General features: G+C 50.4%; 12 protein-coding genes and 1 non-coding gene across 13 annotated transcripts; 6 read left to right on the top strand and 7 right to left on the bottom strand.

The window, feature by feature from the left end:
- Nucleotides 1-342: 342 nt before the first annotated feature.
- Nucleotides 343-2,298, top strand: KLTH0F05940g (KLTH0F05940p; the record flags this gene model as incomplete). Its single annotated transcript, XM_002554418.1, has 1 exon — nucleotides 343-2,298. One exon carries the CDS (start codon nucleotides 343-345, stop codon nucleotides 2,296-2,298), a length of 1,956 nt encoding a protein of 651 aa, XP_002554464.1.
- A 38-nt stretch (nucleotides 2,299-2,336) lies between these two features.
- On the bottom strand, nucleotides 2,337-4,001 carry SPT10 (Spt10p; the record flags this gene model as incomplete). Its single annotated transcript, XM_002554419.1, has 1 exon — nucleotides 2,337-4,001. One exon carries the CDS (start codon nucleotides 3,999-4,001, stop codon nucleotides 2,337-2,339), a length of 1,665 nt encoding a protein of 554 aa, XP_002554465.1.
- Nucleotides 4,002-4,251: 250 nt separating this feature from the next.
- NIT2 (putative hydrolase) lies at nucleotides 4,252-5,310 on the top strand (the record flags this gene model as incomplete). Its single annotated transcript, XM_002554420.1, has 1 exon — nucleotides 4,252-5,310. One exon carries the CDS (start codon nucleotides 4,252-4,254, stop codon nucleotides 5,308-5,310), a length of 1,059 nt encoding a protein of 352 aa, XP_002554466.1.
- Nucleotides 5,311-5,335: 25 nt separating this feature from the next.
- Nucleotides 5,336-6,538, bottom strand: GCD14 (tRNA 1-methyladenosine methyltransferase subunit GCD14; the record flags this gene model as incomplete). The annotated part of the gene is made up of 1 exon (XM_002554421.1): nucleotides 5,336-6,538. One exon carries the CDS (start codon nucleotides 6,536-6,538, stop codon nucleotides 5,336-5,338), a length of 1,203 nt encoding a protein of 400 aa, XP_002554467.1.
- A 932-nt stretch (nucleotides 6,539-7,470) lies between these two features.
- LSM1 (Lsm1p) lies at nucleotides 7,471-7,953 on the bottom strand (the record flags this gene model as incomplete). The annotated part of the gene is made up of 1 exon (XM_002554422.1): nucleotides 7,471-7,953. One exon carries the CDS (start codon nucleotides 7,951-7,953, stop codon nucleotides 7,471-7,473), a length of 483 nt encoding a protein of 160 aa, XP_002554468.1.
- A 615-nt stretch (nucleotides 7,954-8,568) lies between these two features.
- FMP46 (putative redox protein) lies at nucleotides 8,569-8,955 on the top strand (the record flags this gene model as incomplete). The annotated part of the gene is made up of 1 exon (XM_002554423.1): nucleotides 8,569-8,955. One exon carries the CDS (start codon nucleotides 8,569-8,571, stop codon nucleotides 8,953-8,955), a length of 387 nt encoding a protein of 128 aa, XP_002554469.1.
- Nucleotides 8,956-9,042: 87 nt separating this feature from the next.
- Nucleotides 9,043-10,479, bottom strand: MTC1 (DUF5427 domain-containing protein MTC1; the record flags this gene model as incomplete). The annotated part of the gene is made up of 1 exon (XM_002554424.1): nucleotides 9,043-10,479. One exon carries the CDS (start codon nucleotides 10,477-10,479, stop codon nucleotides 9,043-9,045), a length of 1,437 nt encoding a protein of 478 aa, XP_002554470.1.
- Nucleotides 10,480-10,999: 520 nt separating this feature from the next.
- On the top strand, nucleotides 11,000-11,485 carry ALB1 (Alb1p; the record flags this gene model as incomplete). Its single annotated transcript, XM_002554425.1, has 1 exon — nucleotides 11,000-11,485. The coding sequence occupies one exon, from the start codon at nucleotides 11,000-11,002 to the stop codon at nucleotides 11,483-11,485; it is 486 nt and encodes a 161-aa protein (XP_002554471.1).
- Nucleotides 11,486-11,560: 75 nt separating this feature from the next.
- On the bottom strand, nucleotides 11,561-12,271 carry RPE1 (ribulose-phosphate 3-epimerase RPE1; the record flags this gene model as incomplete). Its single annotated transcript, XM_002554426.1, has 1 exon — nucleotides 11,561-12,271. The coding sequence occupies one exon, from the start codon at nucleotides 12,269-12,271 to the stop codon at nucleotides 11,561-11,563; it is 711 nt and encodes a 236-aa protein (XP_002554472.1).
- A 172-nt stretch (nucleotides 12,272-12,443) lies between these two features.
- KLTH0F06138r lies at nucleotides 12,444-12,529 on the bottom strand. Its single transcript is given in 2 exon segments — nucleotides 12,444-12,479; nucleotides 12,491-12,529. It is a non-coding gene; the product is annotated as a tRNA-Tyr (tRNA).
- Nucleotides 12,530-12,857: 328 nt separating this feature from the next.
- NAP1 (histone chaperone NAP1) lies at nucleotides 12,858-14,156 on the top strand (the record flags this gene model as incomplete). The annotated part of the gene is made up of 1 exon (XM_002554427.1): nucleotides 12,858-14,156. One exon carries the CDS (start codon nucleotides 12,858-12,860, stop codon nucleotides 14,154-14,156), a length of 1,299 nt encoding a protein of 432 aa, XP_002554473.1.
- A 236-nt stretch (nucleotides 14,157-14,392) lies between these two features.
- PLN1 (Pln1p) lies at nucleotides 14,393-15,355 on the top strand (the record flags this gene model as incomplete). Its single annotated transcript, XM_002554428.1, has 1 exon — nucleotides 14,393-15,355. The coding sequence occupies one exon, from the start codon at nucleotides 14,393-14,395 to the stop codon at nucleotides 15,353-15,355; it is 963 nt and encodes a 320-aa protein (XP_002554474.1).
- A 307-nt stretch (nucleotides 15,356-15,662) lies between these two features.
- KLTH0F06204g (KLTH0F06204p) lies at nucleotides 15,663-16,364 on the bottom strand (the record flags this gene model as incomplete). Its single annotated transcript, XM_002554429.1, has 1 exon — nucleotides 15,663-16,364. The coding sequence occupies one exon, from the start codon at nucleotides 16,362-16,364 to the stop codon at nucleotides 15,663-15,665; it is 702 nt and encodes a 233-aa protein (XP_002554475.1).
- Nucleotides 16,365-16,415: the final 51 nt, after the last annotated feature.

A 16,415-nucleotide genomic window follows, 5' to 3' on the forward strand; every position in this document is an offset into this window, starting at 1 on the left:
ACACATCGTCACTTATCGGGCCCGTTATACATGCCCCTGAGCGGCCAGCGAAAAAACGACACAGCTGGCCAAATATCCCAACAGCCGAAAGAAAGCTTGTCTCGACAGCAGCATTTCCTGGTTTCTCGAATGCGAACGAGCGAAAATATCCCGAATATGGCTTAGAAAGAAAAACATGGTTCGATTCTCGGTAACCACTTTCTAATACTGCGTTCTAGTCCGCTTGGCTAGCCTTGTTTGTACCGTGAGGACAGAGTTTTTACATCCTGATTTTTCAATTTATACTCACTTATTTCTAAGATGTGATATTTTATGGCCCATTAAACAGCTCAACAGGTTTAGATGGGCAGAAAAGGTACGGACATGGCCACCGAGAAAGAACTTGAGAGGCCGGGGGTCCAAGACCTTCAAGGAAATGCTGCTAGTGATCCTAACTTCGACTATGAGAAGCAGGGATTGGCCCGCAAGAATAAAGGGGGAAGTAGACCATGGAAGCATCGCCGCAACATCGCTGTAATTGTTTGCCTTCTGCTGGTGAACCTTTTCTTGCGCTTTGACAAGAATACAATGTTTGGAGCCAAAGTACATGGCGATTTGAGCTCGCCGCAAAACAGAGTACAACACTCCTTCGAGGTCACGGTTGAAAAATTGCCCAGCACGGACCCTGTCTTCACGCAGCATTTGCTCAGTTCTTCATTCGGAGACTCCTGGGGAAAGCCCGCCAAAGCTCATTTCGAGCCTTACAATGGTGGGAAGTATGACAAGATTATATTGGAGCTAGTTACCAACGTTACGGGGCGGCAATTTGACCGCTTACTTCATGTTTTTATTGACGATATTAATGTGTGGAGATCCTCGACCGTGGAACCCTGGGGAAACAGAACTATTGTCAGCGAGGCGATTAAGGACATTTCACAGTATAGGGCTTTGTTTGATCGTGAGAGCCTGGAAATTACCTTGCAACTTGACAATCTCGTGACCCATAGGTTAACAGGCGTATTCAACGTCGAACTCCGGGCCCACTACTATCAAACCAGCAATGATACTGATGTCAGTAAACCTTCTCTCCGCGAAAAGCTTTTGCAGTATTTCACTTCTCCTGCCAATCTCATTACTCCGTTGGTATCTCACTTTTCCCGCACCCCACTATTTTACTACCCACGGGCTTCGCAGGGGAACCCACGCTGGTCTCGTAGCCTACCAGAGCTCGAAGAGTCTTCAAATATCTCCAGAGCTATGATCGAAATATTTGCTTCTGGAAACGCTGCAGAAGAGTTTTGGTACACAAATGTCCTAGATCGCTTTACGAACAGGTTTCGCAAGTCTGGGCATGAGCTTCTTGGTCACGGTCCTTTCCGCGCTATCAAGATATATCTCACCAACTCTGAAAAGGAAATTTTGGTCGATTCTGTAGTGCCAACTCCGATCATTTTTACCGGGTTTATCCCACCTCTGTGGCGGCCTTGCGTTGGTATGAACGCTTTTGACCTTGAAAGTTACAAAGTGGATCTTACGCCTTTCCTTTCTTTGATCGAAGGGGAGTCTTGGGAATTGCAACTTGAAGTTGTGAGCAGCGCAAGCTCCAACTTCAAACCGACTGTAGGGGAGAATTGGATTATTTCTGGTAATGTTTTTGTCTGGAATAACACACTGGACGCAACACAACCGAGCTTCACCAACTCATCAATGCTTCCATCGTCTTTTGACGTGTTTGTCAATGATTCCAAGCCAGATGAGCTGATACAGAACGTTTCAGCAAAAAACGGCGTTCTCGTTGAAAGCACAATAACATTGGACGGTGTGGAGTATCAGCTTCATCAGACTGTCGAGAGTACTTTCACAAGCAACCAAAAATACTTGGAAAACGGTGACGTCGAGAAAACTTTTGTGGACCTCTCTAAGGAAAGAAAATGGGTCTTCAGGAAAGCCGATAAAGACCTTTTTGAATTCACGGACAGAACCGGATGGGACTTTGTTGGAAGCGTCAAAACTTTTACTTCCGAGAAAGACTCTTCTCAATTAACATACGCCGCCGATGTGGCCCGTTCATTGGAGCGTCACATTACTCTACAAGAGAAGGATTCAGTCGGACACCAGGTTGGAAACGACAACGTTCTTTTGTCTTTGGCAGGTTCACAAGTTGGCCAAGCAAACTATACCTTGTCTTCAAATGGCAACTATGGATCCGGAAACAGCGTGCATTCGGTTTGCGTTGAGCGCGCGTGGCCGTATGAGGATAATTACGAACGTACTGTCGTTGTTGCAGACAATGAAGTTGTCTTGGATGACTACAAATGAACACATAAAACCTTATACCAAATTTCGAAAATTTAGAGTCAATAGAACTGCTGAACGTTACTTTCATGGCCGTACTGGTCATCTTTTGATTTTTGTTCGCTGCGCACTGCTTCAACAGCGGCCATGACGTTGTCCTCGAGGTCAAGTAGTGCATCGTCAACCATATGTGTATCATCTTGTTCATCTATCTCAACTGTCGCGGGCCCACTTGGGATGTCGCTCCCCGGAAGAGTTGCGCTTCGGGACATGTTTGCACTCATTGCAACATCAAGGTAGCGCCGTTTTGACTTTTGCTGGTGACGGGCGTACTCACTAAAATTGTTCATCGAGTGTTCATTATCAAGTACTTCCTGCGTGGAAATCTGTGGATCCCGCGAACCACTGAATTTGATTCTATGGATTGTCGGCTTTGACCTTTTGCGGGGCTCCTCGTCTACTGGCGTCCTTTCCATGTCGGTGCCCGGCTCTTGTAAACTTCCAATCACAGCAGCAGTCACCCTACTCAGCTGCGAGGAGTGATCCACGTCCCCGCCGCTTGGTACAATCATGTGTGCTTGTTGTTGCGGAGATCCTGCTTCTACAACAATGCCCAGGTCATCCTGATGCTGAGTCTTGCACAGAGGGCAGGCGGCCACTATCCTGGCCACCGTAGTTTTGATTCCTTTCCAGTGGTATCGCTCGGCAATTTTTGTTGTGACTTTATTGATGCCCTGGTGAGACACCTGGTGTACTTCGAATGCCACTTCGAGCTGCTTTTCGGGGTCATAGACAACTTCCCTTCCCTGCCGCATTAGCTTCCCATTCTGTACAGAATGATATTTAGAGCTAGCCCTCAACCTCGCCTTTTCGTTCCTGTCACAGTAGTCAGGATATTTCCCAGTCTCTAAATAGTATCGTAGTCTCTCGTACTTCGCAAAGTGCTTATTTGGCTCATTCAAAAGGTCGATGCTTTTCGAAACGTGTGTGAACTCTTTGGCGTAAATGAAGGAGTCAACCGGCACATCACAGCCTTTGAGGATGGCCGATTCCGGAAGTTTTCCTACACGCCTAAAACTTAGAGTTTCTAAGATGCGTCGTACGCCAACATTGGTTCCGTAAACCAGAGGAAATACCGAAGACGTGAATCCCATCTGAGGCGCCCAGCTTAAAAAACACTCCACGAGAGTTCTACCAATTCCTTTGCCTCTTATTCCGGCATTCACAAGGAACGTTGCTGTCACTACATGCGAAGAGCGCCCAGGATACGCGGGTCGCAGGTTGAACGCGCCAAGGCACTGTTTTTCCCACTGGATGTTAAGGTTTAGGTTTCTGCGCTCCTTCCGCCGAATGTATTGTGACGTGTGCCTTGTGACCTCTGCCTGAGGGTCGTCTGATGCTGTGCTGCCATTGCCGGCCTCTTCACTCTTGCTGTAGTCCAATTCGGGAATCTCGCCTAATACCATCACGCATACGAGGCCGTCCCTGTGGAACCATGTCTCATTAAAGCCCTCCAGAGTTAATGGCTCGTAGTATGGTAAGCTATCGCCCTTTTCTATTTCCATGTTGAATTCATCCAGCAAAAACGCCAACAGACCTGCCGGAAGCTGCTCTGCATATGCCGGAATTGGGTACATTGTCGCAGTCGTTTCACCATCTTTAAGTAAGATCGACTGGGGTTGTAGGTGCGTCATACGCAGCTCCTCGGGGCCCTCGTTCGAGTCCATGATTGTCAAACTTTTCGCGATTTTGGTACATATACTGCCCGATGAGCTCTACTTCTGTTACTTCTTGGATAACGGTGTTGATAGCATTATCCACGAGCGGTTATGAGGAAGCTACAGTTTCGCAAGTACAAAAGTACTTCCTGAGAGATAAAGAAGAGTACATTTGTATCCTCAAAAGATATTTGTTCTTATCAGTGCTTTTATATATGCTGATGGCCTCGAAACTTGGTCTAGAAAGAGCTCCTCCTGGATGCTGAAGCCCACCTTCAAGTTTTTGAAGACTGAACAGTGGACGCGCTGCTTGTTTAAAAGCCAAAAACGACTTGCTCCTGCTTGGGACCTTCTCTCGGCTCCGAAATATAACAGACGCTTTTTTTACTCTAGCTCCAGCAGGTGCCAAGAAAGCATGAATAGAATCGCAATTGGGCAGATGTGCTCTTCGAGCTCTCTTGACCAAAACCTGGGAGTAGTCAAGACATTGATAGACCAGGCCCTCGCGAGCGATGCTAAAGTTATTTTCTTTCCCGAGGCTGCAGATTACATCTCACGCTCGGCGTCACACTCTCTGGAATTGGCAGAAAAGTCGCCCGCCTTTGTCGAGGGATTGCAGAAAGCTATTCCAGAACTTTGCAGTAAGCACCAGAAGCGTATTGACGTTTCGATCGGCGTTCACCTACCTGCCACTAGTTCAGACAAATCACAGCATGACACGCGGCTCAGGAACTGCCTTTTGTACATCACCCATGAAGGTAAGATCCGCCAAGAATACCAGAAACTGCACCTTTTCGACGTGGAGGTACCTAATGGGCCCATATTGAAGGAAAGCCAGGCGGTGCAGCCCGGCCGGGCGATTCCAGATGTTTTGGATACGCCCGTAGGCAAATTGGGGTCTGCTATTTGTTTCGACGTCAGGTTTCCCGAGCTTGCACTTAAGCTTCGGAGCAAAGGTGCCGAGATTTTGTGTTTCCCAAGCGCTTTCACTATGAAGACGGGAGAGGCCCACTGGCAGCTTCTTGCCTGCGCCCGCGCCCTCGACACACAATGCTACGTGATTATGCCGGGTCAGCAGGGTGAGCACGAAGTTGGTATCGATCCCAGTAAACCTGGCGAATCCCCGCTCAAGCGAGTTTCTTGGGGCCATTCTATGGTTGTAGGCCCATGGGGGAAAGTGGTTGCAGCCGCCGATCCCGCTAACAACGAGCCCCAGCTTCTTTTAGCGGACTTAGATCTCGATGCTCAAAAGAAAATCAGAAGAGATATGCCACTGTGGGAACAGCGCAGGAGAGATGTCTTTGGTGACTTTGTGTGATTAGTGTACCTACGTTGATAAATGATTACTTATTTACAGACTGCTTCTTGTCCTTTTTACCCGGGAGCGTGCTCTCAGGAGTAACATCCTTGTGCTCTTCTATTATGCTTTGGACAAGCTCTTCGTTTCTTGCCTTGTGGACAATTTTAGAGGCAAACGTGAGGTATGAGGTGTGGGACTTGATCTCGGATTCAACTTTCGACACTTCTTTCCAGCTGTAATTGGAGTCCCCTTCCTTTACTCTAGAACCCTTGCCAAAAGGATTGAATTGAGTCTTGGGTGTCTCCGGTCTTTCTTCGTAAGGCTCTTCTTGATCGCTGATGATTTTATTAAACATTCTTTTGCGCCTCTCAACACCGACCTGTTTGCGCTCTCTCACGTCTCTTAATCTCTGTAGTGCGTCATCAAGATGTCTCACCATCTGTCTCCTAGACTCATACTGGCGACCTTGAATCTCAACCATTTCAACTTCGGTCCACCCGTGCTTTTCGAGAGCTTCTAGAGTTTTGTCAACTTGCTCTATACAAGGGGAAAAGCAGCACATGGAGGTCTTGGAGTTTTGCGATATTACGCAGTCCAGGTTAGGGATGGCGTCCCAGGGCGCAGGGAGATCAAGAAAAATCACATCAGCGCCAATGCAAGCTGGCTGCTGAGCCTCCTCAGCGCTCTTGCCGTCGAAGAACGTAGTTTTGTCCGTATTTTTGATAGTGAAACCATCATGGCAAACATCGCGATGAGTTATTGTGACGTTTCCATCGCGGAACAGCCCGTGTTCCTCGAACTCTTTCTTTGCTTGTTCGTATCTGACTTCGTGAAACTCGTATGAGAAAAGATGGCCAGCACTGCGCGCGAAAGCGTGAGAAAAGGACCCAGATCCAGTGCCTGCCTCTATGACTCTGGAGTGCGGGCTGCACTGCAGTCTCTGCATGATGTAGGAGGAGTCTGGGGTGTAAACTATCTGTGTTCTATGAGGCAACGAAATGGTCCACAGCTCTGGGGTTGGCTGCAGAACATGAATAAAGCCGAACCTATTAGACCCTTTCGTTCTGACCGCAATCTGAGATCCGTATGGCTTTCCGATCATGTCATCGTGCGGGAAAGAGCCATATCTGGTGTTGAACGTTTCGCCAGCGGTAATTGTTACGGGCTTGATGTTGTCTCTTGATATCCAAACCAGTGCCAGGTCACCGACCTGGATGAGGTCCTTATACTCCGAAAAATGTGACATTTTTGTTGATCGTTTCTAGGCGATGAGCTTGATGATTACTGGCAAATTTTTTTTGTTAAATTACGCTTAATATCAAATGATAGGAAACTCGACAAATGACACTGGTCTTTTAAGCATGGCGACAGTACTCTTGGTTTGTAGGGAAGTTGGAGCAAGTTAAGGGACAAGAAGTTGCTTGGCTTTTCCAAAACCCAGACTAAATTGGGTTTCCACATTCACTCCTCATACGTGGATTTTTTGATAAATATCCTTGTTCCCAGTTTATAATTATCAAAGCCCTATTGAAGGTTCCAGAGTGGAAGTGCGGAATTAGCAAGTCTGCACACGGTTGAGACTATCGCATAATTGCTTGGTATCCCTGCTTTCTGATTGAATCTGAGCTTTCACACGCCAGGTAGCTCGAGGCCTTTTCTTGTTGATCTGACAGAAATAAGATCAATAGTCCCTTGTCCCTGTAATAGCTTGATTAACCCTTCGAGACGCCATTCAGTCAAACTCAGCATTCCGCAAAAGCTTCACTTATAGGGCTATGATTGAAATCAAGGATTAGGATTCACTCTCGTGCTTGCGTATGAAGCCTGAGAGCTTCGTTTCTCATTGACATAGGAGCTTCGGAGCCGTAAACTCATTGGTGAATCCTCTGAGGGGCCAACAGTATTTTCAAAGAGAAAGCGGGAAACACATGTATTGAGGCGTTGCAATTGTATTAAATGTTTATGTTTCGAATGTGACAGCACACTTTCAAAAACTAAAAATGCCTATAACTGCCCAAAGTTCACTTGCTCGAGAAAAACAATGCAGAAAAGCCAAGCAAAGATTAATGGCTCTGTTCAAGCCGGCTGGGGTAAACTTGGGTTGCTACGCGCACATTGCGGTGAGTCTGTCGCTCGCTCTTCACCAGTTCATTATTTGTGCTTTCCAATATATGTACACTAGTATATGTCCGACTTATGAAACTCGTAAATTAAGCCATGCTGAGCCATGGTCTTGCCCTTTTTGCTTTCCAACTCGCAGCGGGCGTCGTCGCGCTGCTTCTTGACCGCAGACGCCTCCTCGAACGAGATGCGCTCCATCTGGCTTAGCGGCTGGTCCTCCCGGTCTATATCTACCTCGCCCAACATTACTACGTTCTCACCACGCACCATGAACACACCGCGGCCACACTCCGCATACTTGTTCTCCTCTGTTATGTATATTCTCTCGACGCAGTGCTGCAGGATTAGGTTCGCGTATTGGTCGAACGTCCTCAGGATGCCGAAAAGCATGCGGCCGTCCCTCAGAAGCACAAATATTTTGCGATCCACAGATCCTACGATCGCCGCTGTTGTCGTGAAGTTGTACTGGTCGAGGTAAAGGTCCGCTTCGCCCTCGGAGATCTTAGAAGCACCGGAGGGTGCGCTCTTCATTTCGGACATTTTCAGGCTGATTAAAAAACAATTACTGCGAGGGGCTCTTTAAGCTGTTTCTTTTGCCTCGGATTGTCGTGTCGGCCTCTCTAGTCACTCCCTTAAGTTGTTGTCAACCTCCATCACAACCCATCAATCTTTACAAGGGCAAGTACTAAAATTTTTAGAGATTTCACCTTCGTAGACAATGACATCAAGCCTTTTGTCACATGACTAAAGGGACCTGGGCTCTTTTAATGCAATGGAAGCTCGATGTGCGGGCATTTTATAGGTTTGCAGCGCGAAAGCTGTGGACAGTGATATCCGCAGCGAATTGTTCAGTTCCATGGTTGCTTGTTTTGGCGATTAGCAGCATTACGGATGCCGGAGTGTGCTTAATGTCATTTCGAACGCCCGGGTAAACGCTTCTTGAGTAATTAACTAGTCATTCTTCCGTAGCTTTAACAACTCTCTAAATAGCATAAATTGGTTAAAGCAGCTTAAAGTGTTCAGATCCTATTAACTGAGCGCGATATACTATTTGTTCCTAGCAGCAGACATTTTCTACTTGATCGCAGGTGAAAGCTCTCAATTTCGTCTTTCACGTCTTCTGTCCCCTATTGCACAAGGCTCAGTAAGTTGCAAATGTCTCTCTTTAGATCGCTACAACATCAGCCGCGCGTCATAACGCTATTCACGCACGATGTCGCTAGCAAGCCCAGTGTGCTTATCATGCAGCAATTGCGAGGCGACCAGTCGGACAAATTCAACATCGAGGTGCACACCAAGTTCCCCACACTGGACCAGCTGCAATACATGCAGGGGATCAACAGTGCGGCACTGCAGGCCCAAGTGGCTACCCTCTCCGAACTCATGCGCAGAGACAGCTCGTACGAAACTTTCGGCAAAGACCTGAAAGAATGCGCCAAGTCCGGCATCTGGAACCCGCGGACTTCGCTATGGGTGGACTGGGAGAAAAAACGAATGGGCAATGACGCTAGCAGCGTCAAGGCGTTACTCGAAAAGCTATAGGTTATTGGTAAGCAAACGGTAAGTAGTTAACTTTTAGGCAAAGGAACACAGAGCCGGGGTAAGAACGCGGCCGGCAGCACGTGCCGGCTAGAAGCCCATGCGGTCGATCACGTAGTTCTGAGCTACCACGCCGAAAGCAAGGCTCAGACCGTCTTCGACCCACTCCTTGACCCAGTCGCTGGGGTCGATGCCTTCGGCATCGTCCGCGCTGTCTGTCCGCTCCACGGCGTCTCTCTTGGACTCTCTGTCCTGGATGGCGTCCTGCTTGCTTTTCAGCTCTGACGTACCCTCGAGCCAGTCGGCCCATCTCTGAGGGAATCCCTGCGACCTGGTAATCGAGGTGAAGTCGTTGCTGATGTCCTTGAGCACGATGGTGAAGGCGAAATTGCCCGGGTGCGAGGAGTCGGTGGTGGCGATTTCCGGGTTCTTGTGTTTTTCTGGAACCGAGATTGGGAGGATGGAAATGAAGACGTCAGATATAGCGAGCTCCTTTTCGCCTTCCTCCGCCGAGACAGTCTCGAACCGTTGCTTTGCGAGCTCATCTTTGGCCTCTGTGAACAGCTTGATAGCATTGTTCAGGTTGGCGAACGCCAGCTTCTCGCCGTCCGAAACTTTGCCTGTGAACATGTTGAGGTGGCGCTTCCCGTCCTGAACACGGTCATTGCCCTCAATTGGATGGTCCCACTCGTCTACGAATATCCTGACGCCGCTCTGAACCTGCGAGCTCAGAACGTTGTCAAACTGCTGCTCAACGTGGTACGAAAGCAGAGGGTAGTTGACGAGGTCGTGCACCAAATGGATCCGCAGGACTTCGTCAGTGTCGCCGACCACGATCCTGCTCAGGTTCTTGGCCAAAGTTGAAAGCGTTGCTGTGTTGATCTTCGAGCCCAGTGACGTACCTTGCAGCTTCGATGCAATGCCGTGCTGTTCTTGTGCCAGCCTGTCCTTGAGATGTGTTGCCTGCTCCGCGGTTTTGCTAAAGAAGCTGTTGACTGTGGCAGACCCAGACGACGACCACCAATTGGAAAAGGATGTGATGGGATCACTTGTCGTTTCCGGTTCGCTCTGTATGATCTCGGCGTCGGCCTGCGAGACCGAAGCCGCGGTTTCCTTCGGTTGAGAGGCCTTTGAAGAGGCAGGGTCCTCGACTGCGGCGGGCTCTTCTGCGGCAACAGGCTTCTCCGCGGCAGCAGGCTTCTCCGCGGCGGCGGGCTCCTTGGATGCAGTAGAGGTTTGCGCTACTGAATCTCCTTCACCTTCCTGGGCATTCTCCTCGGCCTGTCCGGCCTTCTTGTCCTTCTTCAAGCTGAGGTTGCTTTGTTCCAGCTCGTCGAGGAAGTCTAGGATTTCGGTATCCTTTTTTGGCTCCTTGCCGGAGTTCTCGGCTCCGGAACCACCACTAGTCTTGCTGCTTTCTGGAAGCGATTCCAAGAATTCAAGCACATCATCGGCTTCTGTTGAGTTGCGCCCGCTCATCGCTGCACGAGTCGCTGAAGGATACGTGTTCCGGACTAGCTCTTTCATATCCAACTTCCCTTGGTTAGAACATTTGATGTCACGTAAAACGAAGTTAACAGTGCGCGCCGCACTCTATCATCGAAACGTCGCGAAACAGGCGCTGGTGAGGCATACCAGTAAGGTAACCGGGAAGAATATCGTGCTTTTGGTATGTGACGGACGTCAACGCTTGTGGCTTTTGGCGAGATTTACAGGAATCGTATATAGGTACATCACAAAGGGATCAAGCGAAGAGATTATACAGTTGAGAGTTAGAGGTAGTTGCCATGGCCTCCATGTGGTCAAACCGATTGTGACGCCGCTTGGTTATGGCCCAACTGCGAGGTTTCGAAATTGCCCACAAGATCAAGATATATGAGATCATTAAACACGAACGGGAAAATTTTACAGTATCCTTAGCAGGCTCATCTCATCTCATCTCATCTCATCTCATCGCACCGCTTCTCTGAGCACTAAATATACAAAAGCTTAGCGTCAGTGCACTAGCGGAACCTATTTTATTCACACACTTGCACAAACAGCAAACATGCCGTCAAAAAACTCCATTAACAGACCAAAGCAGCAGATGAATCTGAACCGTAAGGTGCATTCGCTGGCCAAGAAAAGAGATGCCAGAGAAAGAGCCGGTCTGCTGCAGCCCGCCAGGTCGCACGAGACCTCCAAATCTGGTCAGCCTAAGTCTGTGCCGATCGATCTATACAAGGGCGAACAGAGCTCTGCGGGACCCGTGACAACCAAGACTCTGTCAAAGAAGAGAGCCAAGAAGATCGAGAGAAACATGAGATACGCCGAGCAAAGAAAATTGCTGGTAGACGTGCAGAAGAAGGCCGAAGACGGGATGGAGGTGGACGGCGAGGTCGCTGCGTCGATTGCCGGCTCGGACGCCGCCAAGAAGTCGCAGTTCGCGAGAGTCAAGGACGCCTTCTTCCGCGCCATGGAGGACACCGCTAGTTCGGGGCTGGTGCTGGAAAACGGTGCCGGAACCACGCTCGGGGGCCGCTTCTTCCCATGAGGGCGCCGCGCTGGTTGTATATAATACCCTTCTCTCTTATCTTTAAATAATCTTGTACACTATGAAAAATCGCGGTTATTCCAGGAGACCTCTGGTCTCGAGGTTCTCGGCGACCTGCCCCTTCATGAAGGAGATGACATCTGCGGGGTCCGCGGCCGTGAACACGCTGGTGCCTGCCACGATGACGTTGGCGCCGGCTTTGGCGGCGTGCGGGATGGTGTCTTTGCCGAGGCCGCCGTCAACCTGGATGTCCATGTTGGGGAACTTGGCTCTGAGCGCCTCGACCTTGGGCATCATCTCAATCATGAACTTCTGGCCTCCGAACCCAGGCTCGACGGTCATCACCAGGGCCATGTCCAGGTGTGGGCCGAGCTCGTACAGAACGTCTACAGGCGTGCCTGGCTTGATGGCGCACGCGGCTCTGATGTTGTGCGACTTGATCAGCTTGACGAGCGCCAGCGGGTCTTTGGTTGCCTCGTAGTGGAACGTGAACTGGTCCGCGCCGCACTTGGCGAAGTCCGCGACCCATTTCTCGGGCGACTCGACCATCATGTGGCAGTCGAAGAACGCCTTTGGCTTGGTAGCCGTCGTGTCCTGCACCCGTGGCACGGCTTTGCGCAGGCTTGCCACGATAGGCTGGCCCAATGTGATGTTGGGCACGAAGTGGCCGTCCATAACGTCGATGTGTAGCCAGTCGGCACCTGCGTTAATAACCTTGTGGCAACTGCATTCGAGGTTCGCAAAGTCCGACGCGAGGATACTGGGTGCAACAATTGGTTTGACCATTTTCTCAATCAAAGGCTAGCGTGTCTGGGAAGACGAGAACTACTCAAGATAACGAGTTTTCTTGACGAGGCTTCTTCTCGAGCCTAGCAAGGTCTATTCCATAGAGAGATATGAGCGCATCGTTAATCAAGTAATCATGAACGAAGCAATCTCTGAAATTATCAAAAAAAATTCTCCCGGGGGCGATTCGAACGCCCGATATCAAGATTTCTGATAAAATTACAGTCTTGCGCCTTAAACCAACTTGGCCACCGAGAGGAACTGATGAGAGGATGAGTGAATGTTTAGAATAATACTACTGTAAGAGAGCTCATGGCAGGCAGGGAAGGTTGAACAGCTGTCACATACACTTCGATATTATGCCCTGGGTATGGTTGCTATCTCCCTCTGGCGTTCGGGCTGCCCGAGCGCTGAGCTTGTTGCTGGAACAGCGGCCGGTCCGTCGCTTTTTTCTTTTATGGCGCAATTGAAGATTATTACTTAGCATCTCCAAAATGTTTCAAAAAAGTTTAGCTTTGACGAGTCAGCATCCCAGGCCAAAGGACCAAGCTTTCTCTGCTGGAACAGCTCTAGCGTTTATCAAGCCATGTCGAAGCCTATCAAGACCACGTCGTCGAAAATCGACGCCGCGCCAACGCCCCACAATACGCCCTCTAGCGTGCTGGGCAGCTCGTACCTGAAGAACGGGAACCCAGCCCGCAACATCCCCCAGACCATCAACGAGGAGGAGATCAACTCGGCGCTGGCCAACAACCCACAGCTTCTGGCGTCGATCCAGGACAAGCTGGGCGACCTCGTTGGCCAGGACAGTGGATACGTGGCGTCGCTGCCGGGCGCCGTGCGGGACCGCATCTACGCGTTGAAGAAGCTGCAGCGCGACCTGTTTGAGATGGAGAAGGAGTTCCAGCTGGAGATGTTCGCGTTGGAGGAGAAGTACCTGAAAAAGTACGCGCCTGTGCACCAGCGCCGTTTCGAGATCGTGACGGGCAAGCAGGAACCCACGGCGCAGGAGATTGAGGCGGGCAAAGATGAGGGCGACCAGCTGGATACGCTCGCGGAGGAGCCAGAGGAGGACGAGGAGGGCGCCGACAACGCGGCCGAGGACCTCAAGGGCATTCCCTCGTTCTGGCTCACCGCCTTCGAGAACTTGCCCATCATGTCGCAGACAGTCACCAGCGCGGACGCAGAGGTCCTGGAGTTCCTGACCGACGTCAAGCTCGAGTACCTGACCGAGGGCAAGCCAGGGTTTAAACTGGTGTTCGAGTTCGACCCCGAAAACCCCTTCTTCAGCAACTCACAGTTGGTCAAGACCTACTACTACCAGTCTGAGCTCGGCTACTCGGGCGACTTCATCTACGACCACGCCGAGGGCTGCAAGATCGACTGGACCGATAACGAGTCGAATGTCACCATCTCGGTGGAGAAGCGCAAGCAGCGCAACAAGACCACCAAGCAGGTGCGCACCATCGAGAAGATCACCCCGGTAGAGTCCTTCTTCAACTTCTTCGACCCTCCAAAGCTCCCCGCCAAGGCCAAGGACGCCTCCGGCTCAGGCGACGAGAACGAGGACGACGACGAAGACGAAGAGGACGACGAAGAGGTCGCCGAGCTCGAGAGCCGACTCGCCCTCGACTACGCAATCGGCGAGGAGTTCAAGGACAAACTTATCCCAAGAGCCGTCGACTGGTTCACCGGCGCGGCCATCGAGTTCGAGTACGATGCGGACCAACCGGACGACGAAGAATTCGACTCAGAACTCGACGACGACGAGGAAGACGATGACGAGGATGATGACGAAGACGGAGACGATGACGGTTCCGAGAACGACTTCGCGTCCGCCGCTCCCGGCACGAAGGAACAGCCTCCTGAGTGCAAGCAGAACTGAGTCGTCGCTTCACGTGCTTGCCGGGGCGTCTCAGTCACGTTCTTCTGGCCATGTGACAATCAAAGTATATTTTCATGTTCTGCGAGTGGTTTATGAAGGAGCGTATATAAGGCTTAATATAACTTAAAACCCCTGATTGAACCTCATCTCACCAGCCAGGCTCCAAAGATACGTGAAAAAGGGTCACTAGCGGTCAATAGCTGGATTCAAAGAACGGATACAAACAAAAGACTATTATGAGCTCTCAAAACTCCGTCAAGGTCGTTGTCGACAGAGACAGTGTCTCGAAATTTGCTTCATGCCAATCTGCAACATTGAACCACTTGAACAAGTATGACAAGTTGCGGGACGCAGCGGGCTACGTTTTATCGTACTCTGCAGTGTCCAGCACCCTGTCCGCAGTGCTAACAGTGCTTTATCGCGCCAAGCTGGCTACGGTGGACTCGCCCAAGGCTCCTCAGCTGGTGAGGGGCACGTATCATGCGGGAGTATCGGCTTTAAGACGTCTGGATGAGCTTTTCAATGTGCTCGTGCTGCGCGAGGGCTTGGACGAGTTCATGGCGCAGTACAGGACCCACAGTGGCAAGCCCGGCTTCTGGGTGCTACTGTACGTGGTGGACTACATCGCCAATGTGTCGAACCTTGTTCTCAAGCAACTCGTTGTCAAGCCTCTCAAGCTACGCCAGAGGACCTCGGGTCCTGCGGAGCTCGCCCACGAAATGGAGACAAACGGCGTGTCTGGCGCCGGGCACACCGAGCCAGAGAACTTGCCACACATCAAGGAGCTCGCGGGCACCACACGTTCCCTGAGCCACGAGCTCCAATCGAAACTGAACTCGGACTACATCGAGCCTGCAAGAACCAAGTTGCAGCAGGAGTACATCGAACCCACCAAGGACAAGATCAATGGCACACGTGAGTTCATGACCGAAAAATACGGCGAGTTCATCAAGCCAAAGTACAATGCCGCCTACCAGACTGTATCAGAAAAGTACGAGGGCAACCTCAACAAGTCCGAGAGCGTTCCTCGTGCTATCGTGTCCACTGGCGTGGACTTGGGCAACATGACTTTGGGGAAGCTCAAGAACGGCGTTGCAACTGGTGTTGACAAGATAGAGCCTAAGGCCAGGGAGGTTGCTCAAGAGATCAACGACACCGCCGCGTCTGTTGCCGAAAGTACCGAGAGCCTCGCCAAATAAGCGTTCGCGTCTCGGGGTTCTATACTGTCCGCTTTAGTGGACTTACATTTTTGGGCTGTAAAGAGCATACGTTAATGCTCTGTTAAGCGATAGTGTGATATTCATCGCTTTCCGCCTGTTATGAGGTGCGAACCGCACCGCCTCTTCTGGTTTGATCCCACCCTGATACATTCTTTCGATGGTCCATGTCTGGCATTGTGTTTGCTAACTACGTATTTAATAGGCTCTGCCCTCTGAAGGGGGCAAGTGAATAAAATCTTGCTAAAGCACTGAAACAACACTCTGGTTGGCGAGCCCGCTCGCCGCACTAAATAACTTGTTCAAGTTGTCGCGAGAACTCCTCGTAGGCTATAGCACTCTTATCGCCTTCGTAGCGTAACACCTCTACGAAATATTCATCGTAAGAATCAATCAATTGGCCGATATCGCGGTAGTACCCAGCCTTCTCGATGAGAGCTTGAAAGGTTTCCTGTTTGTCCCATCCCTGCTCTGGCATCACTTCTGGCAGAAAAGTCGCACTTAGGATACGCCCAGTGCCCGGGTCTTCGAACTTCAATTCTATTCCATGGACTCCGATCTCCCAATCGAAGATATCTCCGTCCGGCTTCGACCGCTTGTATATGGTTGTAAAGTTGTGTAGGATGTTGCAGCTGCACTTGAGCCGCGGAAATTCGCCCTTGCGAATTGGAGGGAATCTGTCGTCTTGCAGCGCTGCTATGAGGGAGTACCTCTCAATTCCCTTTAGCAAGGGGGGCCTTGCGAAGGTTCCGATACAGCCTCGCAATTGAAAGTCCTCACGCCCACTGGCTCCTTGTTTTTCCCAGGTGATAAACAGGGATGTCTTCTCCTTCTCTTTACCTGGCTTCATAACGTAGTCGGGGTACAGCTGACGAAGGATGTCCTGAAAGCTCAAACGAGAAACAGGGGTTGCTTTGAGATGTTGGTGAAGTTGATAAAACGCGTAGAAGGCAAACGGCGAGCTTCGAAGCTCCTCAGGCTCTTCTCCCATCTTGTTGTTTTGTCTCACAGTGTGTGTTTGATGTAAAGTGAATGTCACCTC

The sequence above is a fragment of the Lachancea thermotolerans genome (assembly GCF_000142805.1).
Source record: "Lachancea thermotolerans CBS 6340 chromosome F complete sequence".
Lineage (NCBI taxonomy): Eukaryota > Fungi > Ascomycota > Saccharomycetes > Saccharomycetales > Saccharomycetaceae > Lachancea > Lachancea thermotolerans.